The sequence below is a fragment of the Ictidomys tridecemlineatus genome, chromosome 6, assembly GCF_052094955.1.
Source record: "Ictidomys tridecemlineatus isolate mIctTri1 chromosome 6, mIctTri1.hap1, whole genome shotgun sequence".
NCBI classification, from domain to species: Eukaryota; Metazoa; Chordata; class Mammalia; order Rodentia; family Sciuridae; genus Ictidomys; species Ictidomys tridecemlineatus.
The window spans coordinates 81,015,405-81,041,199 of NC_135482.1; the positions used below are offsets into that span (position 1 = coordinate 81,015,405).

Here is a 25,795-nt window from a genome sequence, read left to right on the forward strand (position 1 = left end):
AATACCAGGGATGGGAACTCAGGGGCACTTGAACACTGAGCCATATCCTCAGCCCTATTTTTGTATTTTATTTAGAAACAGTATCTGAGTTGCTTAGTGCCTCACTTTTACTTAGGGTGGCTTTAAACTCTGGATCCTGCTCTCTCAGCCTCCCCAGTTGGTGGGATTACCTGCATGTGCCACCGTGCCCAGTGGCAATTCTCTTTAACAGAAAGATATTCATAAATAGGTGCAAATCTTTCTTCCCTCTTTATGTTCTGCCAATTCAATATGCAATCCATCACCATTTTAGATTTATATAGGTAGATTATAAAAATTGTATATTATCTATTACTCATTCAAATAATAGCTAGAATAAGATCAGTTATTACCACACACACAATGTTTTATAGCCAGTCTCAGATTGTGCATGCAATATTTCAAACTGAATTAAATCATAAGATGCAGAGTCAGACGGTAATCCCAATAATGAGAGATAAACACAGGAAAAAAGTTAAGAACCTATAGTAAATACTTGAAAGAGTTGAAAGGAAGGGTAAATCATGTATAAGAACAATTTTCTCTTCACATATAAGACATAAGAAAAAGAATTCTTTCTGATGTCTCTGAAATTCTGTTCCTTAACATTCCATTTAATTTTGCAAAATTATTTTAAAATTCTACTAAAATCTTACAGTATTATCAAAATAACATCATAACTCTTAGGTTAAGTAAGTCAAACCTAGGGAAAAGAGTTGTGTATTTTATGTTTTGGTTCAAATTATGATTTTTTTAAAAGGTAACAACCTGCTCATATTAGAGATTTTTCTGAGATGAAATTTTGAAAGAAATTAAATACATTTGGAGATTCACTGTCCTCAAAGTACTTACTTAGATTTTTTTTCTGTTTATACTTCCAACAACCCAAATAAGGGAAGCAAATAAAATTAAGTCCTAAATAAAAGGTGATGTTATGTTACTATATTTTAGGCCAAACCTAACTGATGTACATAAAGAAACAAAGAGAGACAAAGATGACAAAGTAAGAATGAAAGTATGTTCTTTCTTTTTCTGTCCAGGAGACATGAGAATATGCTTTATATAAAGAAAAATTATATTTATAGCATTTTATCAATATAATATTAATTCACCCAAAATGTATAGTCTATTCATATCTGGAAGGGTTTAGTGCAACAAATAAATCATTCCATAAATTTCAATCAGAAAGAGCTTTAATGCAGGGAAACACCTAGCTATAAATTCATTCAAAGAGCTACAGAGGACCAAAAGTTAAGGGAGGAAAATAGAGGTGGGAATCATTAGCTTTCAGATTCCTCTTTCACAGATGGGATAGAAAAACAGAAAATTGCTGCTGCTATCACCCAGTGTTCAAGAAATGCATGGTTTAATTCAATGCAATATTATTTAATAGGTATCATGTGGTAGGCCATGAGTCCTTATCTTTTTTAAGAAACAAATTCTTCTGAGAGTCTAAAAGAAGCAATGAACTTCTCTTCCCAGGAAAACACACAGGCTTTCATGGACACAAAACTCTGTGCCTAACTTACGGGCTATCATAGATGCTATTATTAGTTTTATTAAAGAGAATTAAGAGGCAGTTGCCCAATCTTAAAGATTACATTCTACTGAAAAGACATGTAAACATATTATTTAACACATAGTAATAGAAATGCAAAATTAAGTATAAGAGCAGAAAAGTATTATATTCACTTTTATAAAAAGAAAGGATTTGATCCTAAGGTAGGCTTTCTAGGTAGAGAAACAGTAAGAGAAAGGGAAAACTAATAGTTAAATGACAATATCTCAGTTATATATTCAATAGTATATATTATCACCTTCAATCATATGTGAGAATTTGTATTTTATAATCACAATACCTCTTCTGAGCAGATATTAGTACATTGTAGCGGTAAAGAGACAGGTACTTAAAAGGCTAATTGATTGGTCAAGTTCATTATTAATACTGAAGCTAGGATTCATGTCCAGCCTATATAATTCTTAATAGGAATTTTCAGGCAAAAGGAAGAGCATATAAAAAGCTAGAAAGCCATGAAACCACAGGACATATTTAAGGGAACAGCAAGTACTATACTTCAGTATAAAGAGCACAAAAAGAATAAGGTGATCACAGATGCGCCAGTAACACAGCTATACCAAATAAAGACAAAGATTTGAGGCTGGCTTATAGTTATGTGGCTTATGCTCCTGGGTGAACAATAATTTTATTGTGAGAAAATAAATATAAGAACAAGTGCAGGTTTGATCAATACAAGGGAAAAGATGCTGTGTTTTAGATATTGTTCACGTTAAGGTATATCATCCATCTGGAACAAGCCATGAGGGGCAAGAGCAAGAAGGCAAATAAAGATATGTCTGAAGTTCTAAAGAAAGAGTGAAGGCACAAATCTGAAACCATAAATTAAAATTTATTATCAGGGTGCAAAAGATACACGGATTCAGCCCAAAAGCCTAAAAGTCAACTTTTAAAAAGATAGGAAAATAAGACAAATGAAGAAACCAAAAGTCAAGATCAGAAAAGGATTAAAGAATCAGAGTTTATGCAGTGTCATAACTAACAACCTGAAGGAGACAAGCTAACAGCATGAAATGTCACAGATAAACAGTAATTACTAGGAAAAAAAGAAAGGTAATTACCAGATTTGTTTGAGATTGGGGAACTTGGGGGAGTGGCTAAGAAAGGCTCAATAAAGAGATATTAAAACTAGGTCTTGATGGAAGGGTGTGATTTGTACATGGTAGAGATGAAGAACAGTATTCTAGCTGGAGAGAAGTGCTAGAGCAAAGAACTGGAGGTAGGAATACATTGGGAAAATGTGCAGAGAAGATCATGAAACTTGGGTTTTACTGAGACACCAATACGTTCAGAGTCATAATGAGTGGAGTGAAGTCTATATGTTAGTCCATTACTAGATCATAGATTATAGTAATTTGCCACTTAAAAGAACTTTGGGTTCTGAACATCCTTACATAAAGAAACCATCTACAGAATGAATCAGAAGGCAAAGAAGCCAATGAAATTTGTGTTATAATATCCCAGATGAGATGTTATATAAACTAGTTTAACTGAAGTGAAAATAATAAGAAAGTCTGATGCAAGATACAGAAAAATCTGACTAATAGTATTAAGTAATGCAGTTGTGTTTTTGTTGAATTTAAATAACTAAATTAATCAAGAGACAATGTAATTCAAGAAAAAGCTAAAATAAAGAGCATCTGACATCTAAAACTGAATACCTGCATGAAAAAACATTTCTTAATTGAGGTAGTACCTACAGAACCTATAATGGGTATCAAGAAGTTCCTTCTGACCATGGTATTTATAAATATCTAAAATGTTCAGTTAATATGAAAAAGGTAAGTTAATGTAAGTTAATGACTTATTCTTATAAAAATATATTTGAACACATAAGGCTTTTTCAGTTTCAAAACATTAATTAATTATAATTTCTACTTTAAATGGTCTTACATAGGTATGTTAATATTACTTACCATACTTATAAATATATCACTGTAAGTTATGGGCTTCTGAAATATGGCTTCAATTAGCCTTTGGGAAATGTGATAGCATATCTCTGAAACTCAATTTCCCATAAATCTTAGCAGGTAAGTAAAACATAATTATAAAATTAAAAGTCTAAAACAAAAACTTGAAATTTCTCTAAATTACACATATAATAATTGTAAATAAACTTTAAAATTATACGTATAATTTTCAATAGATAAACATAGAAAAGTTTATACTATGAATTCTATTATACCAGATATTTTTGTTATTCTACAATATCTTAACTAATATATCCAAGAGGCAAAACAATAAAATTTTTTTAAAATAGATTTGACCAGTTAAACTCTACACTTTCAAATTTAGAAAAACACTGTTCTTTTATGAAAACTGAAATACATTTGCTCCAAGAACTTGAAAGTCTACTATAGACTCAAGAATCTAACAGCAATCAGCAATCTGAATAAGGCAAAAACTACAATTTGCCCATCAGTGAAGCTTTTTATAATTTCCTGGACTTCATTAGAACTATAAAATGTATATAAGACAAACATAAAAATGTGAATAACTTTCCAGAAATACATAATTCATTTAACCTATACCCTTCTCATTAAGAGAGAAAAAACAACTAATTATTTTTAACATGTACTTATAAAGTATGATTGTCTATTTATTTCACTTTTTATTATAAGATAGGCAATAAAACAAATACATCTCTGATTTACATCCAATGAAATTCAAAATATTTAAATTCTGAAAATATTTAAACTCTGAACAGAACTACCATGACCAGTAACAATTTCTTTCTTTCTTAAAAAAAAAAAAAAGTGGAAATCAGAAATTATAAGCAACATATGTAATATACATATATATAAATATAAAATATTTCAATTACATAAAGTACCAAATGTTCTTTAAAATGATCTAGATATGTAAATTTATTATTTGCATATCTAATGCATAAGAAAAAATTAATTTAGGGGCTGGGGCTGTAGCTCAGTGATAAAGCACTCACCTCACATATATAAGGCACTGGGTTTGATCCTCAGCACCACATAAAAAAAATAAATAAAGATACTGTGTGCTCATCTAAAACTAAAAAAGATTCAAAACAATTAATTTTAATTCTAGCCATTTGACTTCATCATTTTTAATTAGGCATAGCATATATTATAAGAGAGATGATACAACATTTGGAAATGCATTAAGGTACACAAATGGCCTAGCCCTAGAGACAGTAAATATCAGAATCTAGTAAATAAAAGTCAAATCTGCATCATTTTTCATAACAATATTTTAACACTTTTGACAAAGTTAACTTTAAAAGCAGGCATCAACTAGCAGACTGCATAGATAACAAGGCTTTTTTATATTTTGCTTAATTTAAGATTAAAAACTTCTGCTTCCAAAAGTAAGAAAGACTAGGTATCTATCTAAACCACCCATAGAAAGCAATTAAAATACAAAACAATACCAAAAAAAGTTGTTCAGATACATTGTTATCTAAAAACTGGTCAAAATAGTAAGAAATAATCAGGCAAAAACTAATCATAAGGGGAGATGAGAAACTTTTTCCCTAAACATACCTGCCAAACTTTGTAAACCTCAACTGGATTTTCAGGCCCTCAAGGAAAAAGAAAAGTTCAGGATTTACTCAAGTACCCTAACTCTTAAATTGGGGGCTGCAAATAACTATATTCCCAGGATAAAAGTGAACCAAAACTAATACACTCATCCTTGAGGATAAGAAAGAAAATGCCCTAAAAATAATAGTGAACTACGTCAAAAATAGAAAGGAAAAAAAAGGGAGCAGAAGAAAGCAAGGAAGAATGTAAGGGAAAGAAACAGATATTCTAAATGTAAATGCATCTGGTAATATGATCTCAAAATAGACAAAGTAGTAAAAGCAGAAAAGACAAGGGCAGAGGAAGGGACAACAGAGGAGAAAGGAAGGAAGAAGGAAACAAGAAAGACAAAATTGACATTATAAACTGAATACATAAGTTTGACATCAGTTAAAGACAATGGTGAAGATTTAGTGAAATAACAAATATATTTGAGATTACTCAGACTGTATTACAGACAGAGTGTGAAAATGTGAAAAAGAGGTCAACAGCAGAGTTTTTAAAAGTCTAATTAGAGTCCCAGAAGGAGAGATAAAATGAAGCAAAACCAAAGTAGGTAGACACAATGGCTGAGAATTTTCAAGAGTAGAGTACTTTTCATAATTTGTTGAGCTTCTTGAATCTAAATATCATTGGGTTTCTTGAATCTATAAGTTCAATAGAAATATTCATGAAACCCCACAAATTATAATCAAGGAAAATAAAAAGATATTCATACCTAGTATCATCACAGTGAAACTACAGAATACCAATAATACAAAGCAAATTCTAAAGGGAGCAAGAAAGAAAAGACCTTTCCTTCGAAGGAGCAACAATTAAAGCAACCAACTAACTTCTCAACAATAATTATGGATACCACAGAACAGTGGAGTAATGTCAGCATTGTGCAGAGAAAAGAAATGACTGGCAATCTAGAAACCTAAGTCAAAGTAACTTATAAGTACAATGACAAGAGTAGTGATGCTAATAATAATGTCTTGTAGAGTTAAATATGATACACATAAACATAGATATTGGTATTAAATATTATATACCCACATAAAATCTTTATATTATGTAAATACATATATAGTGTGTATATATGCATGTATATGTACATATGTATGTATGTGTGTATATGTTTTATATATATATAATAAATATAGATTTATGTATACATATACATACATATACATATATGTTATTATGCTATTAGACAACAATAGCATAATAACAGAGAGAGGAAATTTAAAAACTTCAAATCTTCCACAAGAAAACGTAGAAGACAAAGATACTCAAAAGACAAATGACACAATGGAGTATTACTCTGCATTAAAAAATGACAAAATCATAGAATTTGGAGGGAAATGGATGGCATTAGAGCAGATTATGCTAAGTGAAGCTAGCCAAGCCCTAAAAAACAAATGCCAAATGTCTGCTTTGATATAAGGAGAGTAACTAAGAACAGACTAGGGAAGAAGAGCACGAGAAGAAGACCAACATTAAACAAGGATGAGAGGTGGGAGGGAAAGGGAGAGAGAAGGGAAATTGCATGGAAATGGAAGGAGACCCTCAGGGTTATACAAAATTACATACAAGATGAAGTGATGGGAAAGGGAAAAATAATACAAGGGGGAGGAATGAATTACAGTAGTGGGGTTAGAGAGAGAAGAGGGGAGGGGAGGGGAGGGGAGGGGGGATAGTAGAGGATAGGAAAGGCAGCAGAATACAACAGACATGAGTATATCAATATGTAAATCAATGGAAGTGTAACTGATGTGATTCTGCAAGCTGTATACGGGGTAAAATGGGAGTTCATAACCCACTTGAATCAAAATGTGAAATATGATATATCAAGAACTATGTAATGTTTTGAACAACCAACAATAAAAAAAAAGAAAAAAGAAAAAAAAACAAATACATGTACTTTAAAAAAAAAAAAGACAAATGACATTCATTTTTGTTTGGTGTGTTTGTTTAAGTGCTGGAGATATAATCCAGGACTTCAAGCATGACAAGCAAGCATTCTACCATTGAACCACATTACCAGCCCTTACTTTAGGTTTTAATAAGTTAAGAATCTTTGTTAAAATTTCTAGAAAAACCACCAAAAGAAGAGAAGCAAAGTACATTCAAATTAGTAGAGCAGGAGCAAAAGGAAATTTAAAAATCAACTCAAAAAGATAAATAAACAAAAAATAGCAATACAAAAAGAAAGCCAAAATTAAAATCATATATATATGCATTTTTGTAACAGATATGTGTATATATACACATATAATTTATTACATTAAATATAAATGAAATAAATATTTCAATTCAAAGACAATGACTACAAGATTATGCTTTTTAAAGAATATAAAGATAAAAAGAGATGAAGAAACAAAAGGATGGAAAAAGAAATACTAGTTAAATTTTAACCAAAACAGAGCTACTGTATTTGTTATTGGATAAAATGGTTGGGAGGTGAAAAAAATCTAGAGACCTAATGATAGAAAGTTCAATAACCCAAACAGATATCCCAAATATGGATGTGCCTAGTAACATAATCTCAAATTAAGTTACAAAGTGAAAAGTTACAGAAATTTGACTATACACAAAATTGTCAGAATGTAGTAAAAGTATTAATAAGAGGGAAAACCCATGTAACTCTACATCATGTACAACCAGAAGAAAAAGTTATTCCATTTATGTAAAATGTGTCAAAATCATTCTACTGTCATGTGTAACTAATTACAGCAAATTAAAAAAATATCTATATATTTTAAAAATTAATGAGATAAGTAGGAAACCTTTTTAAGTCAGTAAAACTAGAAGGATAAACCCAAGAAAATAGAGGGGGAAAAAAAACAAAGAAAAAAAATTTAAAAAATCAGAAAAAAATATATAAAATTGAGAGACTAAGAACATTGACAAAATTTAGAATTGGAAAGAAAGATGTCCCGTCTCCCCTTCTGATTCTGCTGCACAACTGCCAGGAAAGCCCTGCCTCCCTAAACAGAATAGGCCTTTGTTCTGCTTACCCACACTTGGACTTAAAAACCCTTCTGGAATGCAGTTTTCACTTTATTAGCAGTACCCTTATAATTACTTTCCCTGTACTCACCCTTAAAAGTATATCCTAGTTATAATTCAGTAATCATTTGTTTAATTCTTTGTTTAATTTCACTCTCTTACTAGCCGTAAGCTCCAAGAACCAGGTCTGTCTTGTTTGCTCCCACTGTGCCACCTGTGGTTGGTATACAATAAATATTTATAGGATAGGGGTTGAAAACCCAACCAAGAGAAAATGGAAAGTAACTAGTCTCAGTTTCTAATTTCAACAAGAATAATAACCAATTATTGATTGGGTTATTTGTTTTTTGAGTGTGTAGCTTTTTGAGTTCTTTGTATAACCTAGAGATTAGTGTTCTATCTTATGTATGAGGGGTAAAAACTTGCTCCAAAGATGTAGGTTCTCTATTCACCTCATAGATTGTTTCTTTGGTTAAAAAGCAACTTTTTAGTTTAAATCCATCCCATTTATTGATTCTTTTCTCCAATGAATGTTTTTGGCACATTTGTCTAATATAAGATAATTATAATTTTGTGGATTAGTCTCTGTGTCCTCTATTCTGTACCATTGGTCTACCAGTCTGTTTTGGTGCCAATACCATGCTGGTTTTGTTACTATTGCCCTGTCTTATAGTTTAAGGTCTGGTATAGTGATGCCACCTGCTTCACTCTTCCTGCTAAGGATTGCTTTAGCCTATTCTGGGTCTCCTATTTTTCCAGATGAATTTCATGACTGCTTTTTCTATATTGGCTGCATCAATGTGCATTCCCACCAGAAATGTATAAGTGTGCCTTTTTCCCCACATCCTCGCCAGCACTTATAGTTATTTGTCTTCATAATAGCTGCCATTATGACTGGAGTAAGATGATATCTTAGAGTAGTTTTGATTTGCATTTATCTAATTGCTAGAGATGATGAATATTTTTTCATATATTTGCTGACTGATTGTACATCCTCTTCTGAGAAGTGTTTGTTCAGGTCCTTGGCCCGTTTACTGATTGGGTTATTTGTTTATCAGTGACAAATCCTCTGAAAGGGAAATGAGGAAAACTACGCCATATACAATAGCCTCAAAAAAAAAAATTGGGAATCAATGAAACAGGTGAAAGAAATATACAATGAAAACTACAGAATCTCAAAGAAGACCTTAGAAGATGGATAGACAGAATTAATATTATCAAAATGACCATACTACCAAAAGCACTATATAGATATAATCCAATTCCAATCAAAACCCTAATGGCATTCCTCATAGAAATAGAAAAAGACACAAAGACTAACCCACAAAATTACAATTATCTTATATTAGACAAATGCACCAAAAACATGCATTGGAGAAAAGATAGCCTCTTCAACAAATGGTGCTGGGAAAACTGGAAATCCATATGCAACAAAATGAAACTAAACCCCTATCTCTCACCATGCACAAAATTCAACTCAAAGTGATCAAGGACCTAGGAATTCAACTAGATACTCTCCGTCTAATAGAAGAAGAAGTAGGCCCTAATCTTCATCATGTGGGATTAGGCCCTAACTTCCTTAATAAGACTCCTATAGCACAAGAATTAAAACCAAGAATCAATAAATGGAATGAACTCAAACTAAAAAGTTTCTTCTCAGCAAAAGAAACAATCTGTCAGGTGAATAGAGAGCCTACATCTTGGGAGCAAATTTTTACCCCTCACACATCAGATAGAGCACTAATCTCTAGGGTATATAAAGAATTCAGAAAGCTAAACACCAAAAAACAAATAACCCAATCATCTCTAGCAACTAGAGAAATGCAATTCAAAACTACTCTAAAATACCATCTCACTCCAGTCAGAGTGGCAGCTCCTATGAAGACAAACAATAATAAGTGTTGGTGAGGATGTGGGGGAAAAGGCACACTCATACACTGCTGGTGGGATTGCAAATTGGTGCAGCCAATATGAAAAGCAGTATGGAGATTCCTTGAAAAGTGGGAATGGTACCACCATTTGATCCAGCTATCCTTCTCCTTGGTCTATACCCAAAGTACTTAAAAACAGCAATATTACAGGTACACAGCCACATCAATGTTTATAGCAGCACAATTCACAATAGCCAAACTGTGGAACCAACCTAGATGCCCTTCAGTAGTTGAATGAATAAAAAAAAATATATGGAATGGAATTTTACTCAGCAATAGAGAATAAAATCATGTCATTTGCAGGTAAATGGAGGGTGTTGGAGAAGATAATTCTAAGTGAAGTTAGCCATTCCCCCCCCCAAAAAAAATGCAGAATGTTTCACTGATATAAGGTGACTGACTCATAGTGGGGTAGGGAAAGGGAGCATGGGAAAAATAGACAATTCTGGATAGAGCAGAGGAGTGGAAGGGGAAGGGAGGGGACAGGGAGTTAGCAATGATGGTGGAATGTGATGGACATCATTATCCAAAGTACATGTATAAAGACATGAATTGGTGTGAACATACTTTATATAGAGAGATATGAAAAATTGTGTTCTATATGTGTAATAAGAATTGTGATGTATTCCGCTGTCATGTATTTTAAAAATAAAAGCAATTTTAAAAAAAAACCAATAACAAGGGCTGGGGTTCTGGCTCAGGAGTAGAGAGCTCACCTAGCATGTGCAAGGCCCTGGATTCGATCCTCATCACCAAATAAAAATAAATGAATAAAATAAAGGCATTGTGTCCAACTACAACTAAAAAATAAAGAAATTTTAAAAATAACAATAAAGAGTAATTTCATGAGGCTAAAGAAATGTAATTCTGAAGGAAAACTAAATAGATATATTGATATAAGACTGCTAAGCAATGATTTCTACTATTACTGAGCTACAAAGATTTTTTTACTAATTTAGAATTACAATGATAGAGTACTATCTCCATAAAAAAAATCACTGCTAAAGTTTAATTTTTTCAGTAATAACAGAAAATATCTGCAACATTATTTTTAAGCTATTCATTTGTATATAAATATATTCTAAAATGTTCTAAAAAGCACACCAGTCTTTGTAAAAAGCAAACTCCAAATCAGAACAGATACAGATGGTACCATAAAATACTATAAGAGAAAAATTATATATAAACAGTAATTCATCATTAAAATATATAGAAGAGGACCAAGTTTGTCTTAAGTATTATAGTTATTCATATTAATATTTGTATTGTATGTGTATAGCTATGTTTTTAGAACAAATATAATTTATTACATTAGTTCTATTGTCAGTTGCACCACACAGTTAAAACTAGGCACCATGAAACCCAGTAAGTTGAAGCTACTCATATTATGGACAACTGTTACCAGAAAAAAATAAATAAATAACAGACACAGAACTTGAAATCTTAAAGAACACTTACATATCATTTAGTCTTTCAATCAACAGATTAATTATCAACATTTCAGAGAAGTCACAGTTAGCTCAACAACGTAGCCAGAACTTTTCAGTGTGACTCTAAACCACACTGTAAACCTCATCTCCAATGTCATAATAAATATTACTTGTATAATCCTCAATTATGTACATTAATGAACACGGACTGCCAGAAATTACTGAAAACCCATATGAAGACTAATACTTATATGTTTAGTAATAACTCAGAACTTTATGGATGCTATTGTCTTAGGTATCATTAAAATAAACTGACTCCAGAATAAACGAATGTAAGTCAATAACCTGGAAGGTAACTAGAAACATAGAAAGTAGTAAAAAGAAGCTATATGGCAGTCTTCTCTTCGAATAATCTGTGTAAAGATGCTATTAAATTAAATTATACTACAATGGAATCGGGTTTATATAATCCAGACAAAGTGTCTAACACAGATATAAAATTAAAAATATGGAAAGTTTTTAAACATTATCCATATTGCCTATTACATAGTAGTTATGTGAATATGTAATGAGTCACCTTGAAATTTTACCTCAAATATAGGCCCGACCAATGCATTTGATTAATGTTTATTGTTACCACGGCAAGTCACAGATAAATCTGAAGAAAAATATAACAATTATTCCTCAAACAAAAGTTTGTAGACTCAGGTTCTGAGCTCTCATAGATGTGTAACACAGATTCTACTGGAAAAACAGGGTTAGCAAGGAGAGTAATGGGATATTAATAAAATGACCGAGGTTGTTGTCCTAGGTTTTCCTGGCCAGGAGAATGGAGAATGGAAAAACTGAACCATGAAATCAAAAAGGCATCTGTCTTCCAGGTTTCTCTCTGCCAATGTCTTAAGAAAAATGTTTGAACTTTCCTGTTGGCTTTGTATGCAAATAGCTCCAGATGCAAAGTGAACCACATCTAAGTTATTTGGTTCAACATCTGCTGGTCCAATTCCCATTATTCCTTCTAACGGGTCGGCTTGTGACAGTTTAGTTTGCCCTCTTTATAAGCTGTTTTGAACAAGCTAATTTGGATTAAAGTATCTATCTGGACCACTTGTTTTTCCCTTTGATGGTCAATGCATTCTAATGTGGTCTGTGTAGTTCTACAAGAACTGAGAAACATTATTGGAAAGGACAATATTCAAGGTTTTGCCTCCCACCTCGCCTTCTAGACAATTTATATTTATACAGTTAAAAGTAAAAAGCGAAGAGTCATTTGCCTGTAAAACAGCACCACCCACTTTGTACAAAATGACAACATAACAATGCATTCTGACCTAATATTCTTTTCACGCAACTGCTATCAAAGTTTTGAAGCTAAAATTACTGATGAAAGTGTTTGCCAATATTAACAATAGATTTCATGAAACACCCTGTCCTTCAAGGTGACAGTTTTCATATAACATCACTAAAATAGAATAAAATTCACAGCATGTGGCATTTAGTGTCTGTTACACAGTATAACTGCAAATATATAATAAATGAGTGAATGGAGGATGAATGAAAAAACAAACCAAAGAATTAATTTAAATAAATTCCATGAATTCTGAAACTTTGGGTCTACTGCAATCAAAAAATATGATCAAAACCACAGATGCCAAACTAAGATAGAATTCTTAGAACTTGCAAGGTCAACTAAAGACATGGTCCCTCTTTCAAAGAGTATATGTACAGAACTTTCATTAAAGGTGAACGTGGACAAAGAAAGAAATCAGAATGTAAGTATAGGTATACTCTATATTGTGTATGTGCATGTGTGTGTGTGTGTGTGTATGTGTGTGTGTACACATATATAGTAGTCATTAATTTTGAAGTCTCTGCTCATAGTTTCCTAAAAAGAACATTACCAGTCCATTTATGAAAGAAACATCTTTGATTTAGAAAAATTATAAATAACAATATATTTCCTAGTCAAAAACTGAAAAGTCCTTTACTAAAAAGTACAGTCTTATAAATAGCCAAATCAAAAACTTTCTTCTATTATGCACAAAATCTAAAATTTTTCCTTTAGAAAAATTAATAAGAAAAAGGAAGGTAAGAGAATTGGATAGTGCTATTATTGCATATAGAACTGTAATATATTAAACTATAATTTGGTCTGACTTCTACTGGTACCTATTGGTACACAGCAGAACTAGAACAGAGATGAGAACAGATTTATAAAATAGCTGTGCTTTCATTCACAGAATCTATAGCTACTCTTATTAATCATTATTTCTAGGCATATGTCTGAGCTGAGGATGACCAGAAGTAAACTAAGTCCCAAAGGAAATAATTTCTTAGCTATCTTTGAATAAATACCAAAGATTTTCAAGATTAATGTATTTTTAAAGGAAAGTTTAGGTTTGTACCCTCTAACTTATCATCGAAAAACTATTTAATTCACCCCACAGAATTAAAAATAATCAAGAAGAGATAACTGAAAGTAAATCTGTTCTACTAATCACCAAGAAATAGTGGGCACTGATTTTTAACAAGGCATAGTGCTATATTAGGCACTTAGGGGCTGGAAAAGTTTAAAACCTGGTCTCTGTCCTCCAAAGCTCAGACTAAAAAGGAAACATAGAGATGAGTCATACTGATAAAATGATACTAAAATTACAAAATAAACACCCATATTCATAGCAACCTTATTTAAAATAGTCAAAGGTGGAATCAACCCAAATATCCATGAACAGATGAATGTATTAAGAAAGGAGATCAAAATACACAATGGAATATTACACAGGATTAAAAAGGGAGTAAATTTTGACACATGCTACAACATGAATGAATCTTTAAGATGTTATTCTAAGTAAAATAAGATAGTCACAAAAAGACAAATATTGGCCAAATGTGGTGCTCATGCCTGTAATCCCAGCTACTCAAGAGGCTGAGGTAGAAGGATAAAAAATTTGAGACCAGTCTGAGCTACTTACCAAGACCCTGCCTCAAAATAATTTTTTTCAAAAGGCCTGAAGATGTAGTTTAGTAGTATAGCACCTCACAAACATATGCAAGTTCTTGAGATCAATGCCCAGCCCAAAACAAAAGACACATACTGTGTGATTCTACTTAAAGAGGTATCTATAACAAATTCATAGAAACTTCAAGTACAAAAAAATAATAAAATCAATAAAAAAAGAAAAAGAAACTGAAAGTACAAAGGTGATTGTCAGGGACTGAGGAGAGAGGGAAAACAGGGAGTTGTTTAATAGGTATAGAGTTTCGATTTTACAAGGTACAATACTGACCTATATACTTTAAAATTATTAAGATGGTAAATTCTGTTGCATGTGTTTTACCACAACTTTTAAAACTATGAATTAGCAAGAACTAAGCACAAAACAAGTACTGCAGGAATAAAATGATAACAGTTCCTCATAGGAAGAAGTTAATGAGATACAGAACTAATTTAGAATAAATTTAATGTAAAGCTTTTCTTGAAAAATATGACTCAGGTAAGCATATGGGAGATGAGGAAAGGTATTACAATTAGGAGCAATGGCAAAGGCACAGAAACACTACACAGATCACAGTTTAGCTCACAGGCTTCTAAGAGAATAATCATAGAAAGCAATCTAGAAGGTTAAGACTATGGAAAAGGAGGAAAATGTTTGAATAAAGGCAATTCTTCTTGGATAGCTTTCACTGAAATAAAGTAATAACATTCATGTTTATAGAGAGTAAGAGCAAAAGGTAAAGAAGAGATTGCTAATTTCATATTCATCACTTACCTTCTCCAATTCCTGATATTGGATGTGTAAAGACACATATTACAAGTTAGATGCTCTAACATGATATTAGCCCACAGATAAGAATTTGCTTTCATTTATGCTATCTGGCAATTAATTAATTAATTAATTTCATCATCAGAATTACATATAAGCTAGAATTTTAAAAGGCTCCATTATGTTAATGATGCTAATGTACAGAAAAATGCAGATCTTGAGGTACTTGGACCTACTGACAGATTGGCAGGTTATAAACAGACACTTGGAGAGATCCATTAATTATTCCTATTGCTTTTACAAAAATCATGCTCCATCTAACCATGAGTCCTAAAAAAGTACAAACACAAGATCTACTAATCCATTATACTCTAACAAAATTCCTTAACCTAACACCAAGAGTGAAGATTTTCATTCCCCCCCTGAATACTTCAAAACCTAAAACAGTATTACTGAGTTATCGTCTTAGATTTTAAGCTACAGTAAAACTTGATTAATATTCATCTATTTCAAGAAATATTTTTCATATATATCATAAACAGCTGAGGCTATACCTCAGGTAGAAAAAAAACAAGCAGAAAATTTGTCTTAGGCTGAAAAGAATCTCAGATCTCTTAAAGGTTCTATCTTCACTGGTGTTAGTGTAGAAATGATTAAATTGTTATGCCAATTAGCCTATTCATATCACTCTCATCTAAACATTTTCTAGCTACCTAAATCAGAGGCTGACTTCCCCAGGAGCCAGAAGAAAACAAACTACCTACGGAAGAGAAAAAAGATTGCTTTGGCTAGAAGAACATGTAGCAAGTTTTTAATTTCAACCCTTAGCCAGGTTTGTTTTTTCTCCTTTCTGAAAAAAAAAAAAAAAAAAATCCCAAAAGAGTACTTTCTATAGCTCTGGGAGATTTTGTTTTGTTTTGTTTTTAAGGAAGTGAGGGACAGACTCTGTGTGTGTATGTGTGTGTGTGCGCGCACACACACAGAAAAGAAGTTGTTCTTTAATTCTAACTGGTTTCAGCTTTGAAGACTTTGTAGACTTGAAAAATCATATAGTGAACACATATATCATATAGTGTTGATCTGAACACAAAAATCATATAGTGTTCATTTCTGAGAAATAGAAATTAGATAATTTTCCCATAATATATAATTCTTTAGTATACTGCCATAAGTTATTATAGAAAGTTAAAAATTGGTTTCAACTTCCAATCTACTGAACCTGCTTCCTCAAAAACCACGGTTAGCCATCTATGGGTTTTCCATGAACCTACAATCTCACCAATAATCCTCTCTACAGCCTTTGACACTAGTTGATAATAGCTTTTTCAAACTTTTCTAATTTCTATGCTGTAGTACTTAACTACCCTCCCCTTACCTCACAGAATTCTATTCTAAATGGACACCTATATTAATCCATTCAGCCCTACTCTTTCTACACACTGTTTCTTCCTGTGATCCCTTGCAACTTTTTGTGACCTTTTTTTTTTTTTCTTAATCTGGTACTGAGGACCCAACCCAGGACCTACATGTACTAGACAAATGCTTTACCACTGAGTTACATTTCTAGATTAATCTACAACTCCCAAGTTCAACTCTAGCCCTGACCTTTCTACTCAGTTCTAGAGACCTTAAATACACAAGTTTAAGAGAATTCATTATGTCCCCACTCTCTCTAAAACCAACCCCGAAATTCTCTATTTCTATTTCTAGTCATATTAACAACATTTCTTCATAATCAAGGCTTGAAACCTCAAAAATCAATCTGACTCCTCTTTCACAATCACATCTAGTCAGAAAATCCTGGTGCCTTTTTTTAAAAAAAAAAAATTGAATTACTGAAAAGAACTGAAATAGAATTAGAAAGACTAAATTTCATCTCTAAACGTACCTATACCATCATTTTTTCATCTGCACAACAGGAAAAGGGTAGTTGTTCTGTACATAAAAATTCTAAGCCATTACACAAATATCATTTATTATCCTTATGCTTCCTACTGATTTCTACTGCCATCTTAATCTATTCATTGATTCCATTACTAAATTCATTCATTTTTTCCAATTATTCATTCTACAAATACTTATCAAGGGACAACTATAAACTAGACACTATGCTTGGCAGTTAAGATACAATAATAGTACAAATAGACATGATGGCTAAACTCACAAAACTTAAAATCTAACTGGAAGTTGGATAATAAGTTGCATGTAGACATGAGAGGGTTTAATGGGAAGTTTCACAGAAAAAGAAACATTAAATCAAGAAATAACATAATTAATAAGTAAGATGGTAAAGAATGGGGAAAAGTAGCATGGGAAGTAAGGGAGACAATTCTGGGCAGAGTACAAAAAAACATGAAGCAAGAATGAGCATTCTAACTAGGCCATCCCTTTTTGTTCCTCTGTTGCATTTTTGTTCCATTTGCCTTCCTCCCTTCAAAATCCTCCCCTACTGAGGCTAGGGTTATGGCTCAGTGGTAGAGCGCTTGCCTCGCATGCAGGGGGCACTGGGTTCAATCACATACTACTATCCCATATCTGTCTTTTGAAATCACATACATCTTTCAAAGTTCAGATCAATAATATATACTGACTCAGCCACACCAGGCATGAAATAAACATTTACTAAATGAATGGGTCACAAAATCATCATTCCTTTCAAAGGACAGATGTGCTTCACAAAATAAGTATGCATGTGCTTGCCCTTGCCCTTGAAATATGGATTAGACTATGCTCTACACAACACTCTATCCTCATGGGGTCTAATACAAACTAAGCACTCAATAAACACTTGTAGGATGCATACCTCCAATAATCTAGGATCAGGCAAAACTGTCAAAGAAAAAGACTTTCATCTTTAAGCCCTAACTTTATAATGATTTGACAAAAAAAAAAGCCTCGCAAAGTCAAATTCTTATATAGACATGAATTATACTACTACTGAACATTAGGTTTCTTAGAAATATCTCTCAATAATATAATTTTTTGTACTTAATTTCTTTAATGACTTGTGTGTGCATGTGTGTGTGTGTGTGTGTGTGTGTGTGTGTGTGTGTGTGTGTTGGGGGTTTAAATCCCAAGACCTTGTACATACTAAGCACAAACTCTACCATTGAGCTACACCTCCAGCCTTGATGATTTATTTTTAATATTCAATATTTCTAAATGATTTTACTATGAGCAATTTAAATACTAGCAAAAGTAATGTTATTTTTAGGATATTAAATGGCAGTCTTTAACAAATGATCAAGACTAAAAAATTATTTGACACCTCACCTTTCTAAAACTAAGATAAATTAGAAAAATATAAATTATATTTTAATTTCATTTAATGTTCCAAAGATCATTTTTAAGATCAAGCCATTATCATGGAATTTGTAATGTAATTCATAATTTTCTCTTTAAAATGAAAACTAGATTAAAGAGTCAATCTTCTGATCAGAGAAGGACAAGTGAATAAGTAGAAAAAGATTCTGAAAAAGGCAAAAATGTTAAATGGGGAAAAACTCCTAATTATTGTCTATCAGTACCTGTAGGGAAGGCAGCCCAAGGAATAGCAGGAGATGTTGTTTGGGTTTCACCATTTCCACCATCAAAAGTCTCTGCAGCCTAGGAAAAACAAACAAATAAACAAAAAGGCAAGATTATTTTAGAAGATCTAAAAAGTAGAAATTCTATTTAAGTGATCAAATATGCTTATATTCTGTAATACACTAAAAACATTTTTTAATTTTTTTATTTGTTTTAATTAGTTATACATGAGAATAGAACATCAAATACTTCCAAATTCTAAATACCCAGTTGCTCTTCAGGGTTTATTGCTGCCTTCCCTACCATACATTACCACCCACAGCGCCCATATCCTATATCTTTCTTCCTTATTCAAATAAATCTTGTCTCAATGAAATTTTTATTTCATATATCCTTAATCATGTTTTCATTTGTGAACTTTTTAACTATTCTAACTTACCACAATATTTACCCATCCATATAAGAAATATAAAAATATAGAGCCCAAATCTTTTAAATTAATTCACATTAGACTTAGGGATTTAGAAATATAAAAATGTAGAACCCAAATCTTTTAAATTAATTCACATTAGATTTAGGTATTTTAAAAAAATAGGAAAGGAATTCTCTAGCTCCTTGAATAATTATTAGCTGGACTTACTAGCATTAACATTAGAAAATTCCTAAAACTGACATTTTGATGATCAAGTGCTCCAATTTTGGGACAGTCAATAACTGAATTTTGAGTTTGTGGGTAAGAATACAGAGTTTTCTGTTTCTTAGGTGACCAGGTCACAGCAAAATTATTACTAAAAATTAGAGCCATAAATTTCAATTTGAATTCTGCATTGAATTGTCAGCCAAGGAGAAGTCAAATGAAACAATCTGCCACAGGAACTAAGTGACAAAGGATACAGTACTACTTGCTACAAGCTGAAAAAAAATAAACATATTTTATATGATCAAGGATAGTAACCTGACATGCTTCTACAGCTGGGGTGAAAAGAAACCTAAAAGCAAAAATTATTACAATGTCAGTTGACACTGCACCTATGAAATAGTGAAAGGAATACATGGATTGAACATAATATTGAGGTATAATTGTTACTCACAGAGCACTACCCATTCAGTTTTATATATTTTATATATTAAGGATGGCTTAAACAAAGGGAATTATACTTGATTGTATCCTCCAAATAGCCAACAATTTCCAAACAATTAACAATTGTTTAACAATTAACCAGATGATAATATGGAAATATTATATTTCAATAATATAAATAAGATTCAATCACCTCAGAAAAACTAAAATACTAAATAAAATGCAGAAAACACTCAAATGTGCTAAGCAAAAACCAGTGTTAGATGAAACACAAAAAATAGGTTTGTCCATACACTAAATAGCTCCTATTGATAGATATTAAAGATAACTTCCAAAAAAAACACCATTCTTTCATAAAATTAAGAACATTATATGTATACTTAAAACCTTATTTCTCCTATTAATGACATTAATTACATTCCTTAATTTTATGATTCACTTTTTATCAAATCCAAGTGAGGTGAAAATTGTACTTCAAAAAAAAAAGGAAAAAAAAAATCACAGAGCTCACTTGATGGTAGTTCCAGGACTTGAGCTCAGGCATCCTGACTCTTAATCCAGAGATTTTCCTGCAAGACTATACTGGCTCCATAAAAATAACTGGGTTATAAAATATTTCAATAAAATGAACTCACATTGAAAAGGATTAAGGAAAAGACACTGCTTCTTCAGTTAACAATTTCCACTAACAAAGTATCCAACCAAAACCTGAGAGAATAATCTAATAACACAAACATGCTAATTAGTTTTATAAACCACCAAAAGGCTATGTACTTCATATACTGAATCAACTCCTTACAGGTGTAAACATGCAAATGTGACAAGATCTCTAACACTCATTCCTCATCTCACAAGTATTTCCTAATAGATATGTATCCCAGCAAAATCATCTGCTGACAATTTTTAAAACCTCTTCTTTAGTGCTTCTACTGGTAGCACTTAATTACCTCAATTTAAATCATTCCTATGGGCAAAACCAAACCTTCAATAATAATAAATCAGTTTTGACTTTCAGAGGGATGATACTTTTTAATTTTTCTTGAATTCTCTTTTTTTTAATTCCAGGATTATAGTCAAGATGATTAAGAAAATATCATGAATGCCAACAAAAAATAATATATTTTCAAAATACATTACTGCATTATAACCTTACAAAAGTTAAAAACCCCAAACATAAATAATAATACATACCTCAAAACCACCAAAATCATCATCATCCATTCTTCAAGTGTCACCTGAAAAATATCAAAAGACACTAAAATAAGACCACACACACAGCCATTTATGTCAAAACACTTCCCCAACTTAAATGTACATACATTTTGATTTTTCCCCCAACTTAAATGTATACACATTTTGATTCTTACAGGAAAACTACTAGTTTAAACTATCAATGTATGCATTTTTAACACCAAAAAAAATGGTAATTGACTTTGACTTTCTGGCAAAATTAGCAATTTCAGTAACTTTTTCAGTAACCATGTATTTTGCCATTTTATGTTCAGACGCCAGGAGTGGAAAAATATTCTTTTACATTTTAATTTTCTTTTCCCAAATTGGCGCTAGGGCTCAATTCAATAATGCTTCCTGCTTTTTGCATCTATTCCTCAGTTGTCTGGCAACATCAGCACAAACGCTAGCTAAGAACAGGACTGTGGTGAATTGTTGGAAATCTGTCCTTCACCACAAAGGTTCTTCCCTCGGTTTCATGGCCGGGCTGATTTAGATTTTCAAAATTGATCAGCATTTTTGAGCTGTGGCCACAATTTTTGGAGCATTTTGATATGTGTATTTTTAGCTGAAACTGCTTTGCACTTTTGGAAAAATGTGGAGCAAGTTACTAGACTGATCAAGATAAATCAAGTCATGTATTCATGGGAGACTAGGGATGAGAAAAACACAAGCAAATATCCAGATTTCCTCTCTTCCTTAACCTTAAAGTATGTAAGAGACAAGCAATAGGATAACATATACTTTATTCTGTTCTAAACCCATAAAAATGGAAGGATCAACTCATACTAGTACCTGTGCTTAAAAAACAAAATAGCAGGGGCTGGGGATGTGGCTCAAGCGGTAGCGCGCTTGCCTGGCATGCGTGCGGCCCAGGTTCAATACTCAGCACCACATACAAACAAAGATGTTGTGTCCGCCAAAAACTAAAAAATAAATATTAAAAAAATTCTCTCTCTCTCTCTCTCTCTCTTAAAAAAAGAAACACGCAAAATAGCAGCTTTACCTAACAAACCATGAAAGAACTAAAAAACCTGAAAAGGTAACAATAAGTATTAGATAGTCCACCTTAATATGGAAAAAAATTTCTTACATAGTTTTTCAAGATATGATTTGGAACTCAAAATTGGGAGTCAGCAGCTGCAAGTGACACTTTGGTCAGTAATACCTGGTTTTCTTTTCTTTCAAAAGTGAATATATTCAAATACTAATTATAGTTTCCTTGACACAGTAATACAAGATAGACTTGATTACAGGAAAATAATTCTCTCCCACTTCTCATAAAACAGCTATGGAAATTAAGCCATATGTCAAGTAATAATCCTAAAGGCATTTTCTAAGATACCTGGCTTTTAGCAGTCATCTGTAGACATGCTCTGTTTGCTCACTGAAATTAGTATCAGTGCCTCTGAAAGGAGAACTTAGAAAATTGTTAAAATAAAAGTTAAAAATGTTAATCTTCATGGATATTTTAATAGGCAAAGCAAACTTGTTTGCATAAAAACTCAGTAGATAGATAGATTTAAAAGAAAAAGGCATTAAAAGGGCATTGGTATGTGATTTTTGAAAACACCTAAGAGCATTACTCTTAGAACCAGAATATGATAGCATATTGTCACCATTACCACAATTTTTAACAATTGGATGAAAAATTCTAAAAGATGTATTTCTCCAAAAATTAAGCTAAGCAAGGCATCCACATACAGCACTTACAAAATATAAACCAGACTTACAAATTTTTGATGGTGGTTAGTTTGAAATGGAATTTATATTAATTTTGTGTTGCAAGTGAACAGAATCTGTATGATTACTTTTTTCATGAAGAAATTATGAAAGAAGAATTATATGGATACTGAGAATTGACCTAGTCAGACTATAAACACCAAGCTTGTCTTAGCCACATGTATTCCACAAATCTCAAGAGACAATTAAAAGATATTTTTAGCATCTAAAAATGCCATACTCAAATAATATGGTTTCAAAAGAATGGTATTTTTAGAGTAATTCTCTTAGGCGTTTTCATAAATCACATACCAATAAATTATTTGTAAGGTGCCAGAAAATTTGAAAACAAAAACAAATACCCATACAAAACAATCATTTCAGTTTGTTTGGTTATGGTAATGAATCAACTACCATCCTAAGTCTGATTTAGCTCACAAAAGAACATATTAGTAATTCCTGATATTTTCTATATCCCAGCAACTTCTATATACTAAAGGCAAATGACAGATTTCCTCTTCATTTTTTTCAAAGCAATATTGATATATTTAATTTTAAAAAATGTGTCCCTCTTTCTTAGAATATAGTACTAGATAAGTAAAAAATTATTTTAAAGCAATAATCTTTCTCTGATGTAAACATCAAATCCTGCAAGTTTGTTTCTCTTTGAACATTCTGAAGAGTAAGAGGAAAGAAAATTAATAGCATTCATTTGTAATAATCAATTTTACAAAATACAAAAATTTAAAATTAGTTTTTCAAAGGAAATATTACAAGTGTGGCCTTGTTATAGATTTAGCCACTACAGTACATTTCAAATATTATCTAAATGCATTCCTACAAAACATTTTAGAGTATTTCTGCAACTTAACATGCTAGCCTCTAAAATACAAATACTCTAATAATGTACCAACACCAAATATGACTTTCACCTAAGTTACAGAATCATATGCCTGACCAAACAACTAAGAGATCATGTAATTCATTCTTTTGTGTCATGGCAGAAAAGACGTGGAAACTTTGTTATCAGCATGAGAATTTACATTCAAAATTTTCAGAATATCTAGGTTTAACAATTGTCAAAAAGTAAAAAATCATTCACAAGGTAATTCCAGAAAATTTTCTAAAATTAAAGGATATTATATACAGATTTAATAGGTCTATCAAGTACCCAAGAAAACAGAAGAAACCCACACCAAGACACAGTAGAGACAAAGATCAGATTCAAGAAGCTTCCCAAGACATAAAATAGGGTTTATAGAGAGAATGAATGAAATAATGGCATCAGACTTCACAACAGCATCAATGAAAAACAATGGAACAATGCTTTAGAAATTCAAAGGGAAAATGATTTGTAACATAGAGTTCGATAATTAGCCAACCAACAAATAACTGAAGAACAAATAAAGTCATATCCCCACCTATAGTCTTGAAACAATTTTTTATTTCCCACTTTCTTAAAAAAGTTATGGCATTAAACCCAAGGAATAAGTCAAAAATGAAGACTATGTGGAACTGGAAAATGAGATCCAACTATGGTAAAATGTGAAATGAAAAGGGAATTCTTCCAGAATGATGATGGTAAACTAAATTTCCAAGATACCTATGTCACAGGATCAGAGAACAACCAGTCTAGGTTGAAGCAGATCAGGAAGCTCCTCCAGGATGTATTCAAGCAAATGAAATTAATAGACTATGTCATATGTTTTACCATCATTAATGCAATTTTTTTAAAATGAGGGGAAATTTTAGGGTTGGATTAGTGACAAAAAAACTAACCAAATGAAAACAGAGAAACCAATATGTTAGACAAGAAAAGTAAACATTATACACTACATTTTCCAGTTGTGAATGGCATTCATATAATCAAAATAATATAAACAATGAATTAAGTAATTACATCAAAATTAAAATATAACCATTTGTGAACTATAAAAGGAGATGGAATATGTGCTATGGGGTAGAGCATGTAATAAAAAAGACAACTTCAAGTCCTAACTTTAATATTAGAAAGCTGATGAGTCTGAAGTTGGAAAATAAAATGGTAACAATAATAAGCATATTATGTACAGATACACTGGTGATGACTAAAATAATTGTCTATACGTGTTAAATATATGGCCACTAGAAGGTAAAAAATGAGGATGTGAAAAAGAAGGGAGGGTACAAAGAGACTTACAAATTTCAACAATGGGTATAAGGAAAGAAATTAAGTACTATGAGCCAACCTACCTATTATTTCCATCAAAATTCTCGGGAAAAAACTCAGTAGGCTTTATGAAATTAACTATAAAAGGAGACATAGGTGCTTTAAAATAACATTTAGTGAATGAATAAATTGGAATTTTTATAATGTTGCCCTCCATTACATTTTCCTGTTACATGTATTTATACAAATTGTAAACTGTATCTCTAGACAACAAAGCTGCTCCAAAACAAAAGCAAATTAAAACGAGTATGGGGGGGGGGGGGTTCTGAGAAAAAGACCCTTAGAAAACTGACTTCAAAAAATAATATCTGTCAAGAAGTCATCTATATTATTCACCTTGGGATGCCAAAGTGTCCTTCCAGTTAACACTGTCCACTTAGCATTTATCCAATCTCTATTCCATCTGGAAAACTACTTGCTAACCACCATCCTAAGAATCACAATAATACTTTACAATCTGATTCTTTTCCATGCTATGTTTCCTAGAAACAAGAGACAATTTTTTGTTATTGTTTTCTGACTCTCCATAGCAAACATAAAGCAGAAAGAGGGAATGACGAGCACACACACACACACACACACACACACACACACACACGCGCGCACACGCACACGCACGCACGCACGCACGCACGCCCGCAGGCACGCACGCACGCACGCCCGCAGGCACGCACGCACGCACGCACCCACTTGATTTAAAATTGAATAGCCATTAAGACTGAGATAATAGAAATGACTAATTGAAGATCTGAACATGA

General features: G+C 32.0%; 1 protein-coding gene across 5 annotated transcripts in view; it reads right to left on the reverse strand.

Moving 5' to 3' along the window:
• The window catches only part of Ccdc91 (coiled-coil domain containing 91), a 330,550-nt gene that overhangs the window by 235,949 nt on the left and 68,806 nt on the right, over window positions 1-25,795 (reverse strand). For 4 of the 5 annotated variants that reach the window (XM_078014979.1, XM_040280858.2, XM_005339928.5 and 1 more), the window contains 2 exons: window positions 21,068-21,111; window positions 18,795-18,873 (listed from right to left, as the gene is read on the reverse strand). In XM_078014979.1, coding sequence (XP_077871105.1) covers window positions 18,795-18,873; window positions 21,068-21,097 — 109 coding nt within the window. In that variant the 5' untranslated portion in view covers window positions 21,098-21,111. Of the gene's footprint in view, window positions 1-18,794; window positions 18,874-21,067; window positions 21,112-22,451; window positions 22,527-25,795 lie in introns of all 5 variants that reach the window. The other variant, XM_078014978.1, reaches the window with a different exon arrangement.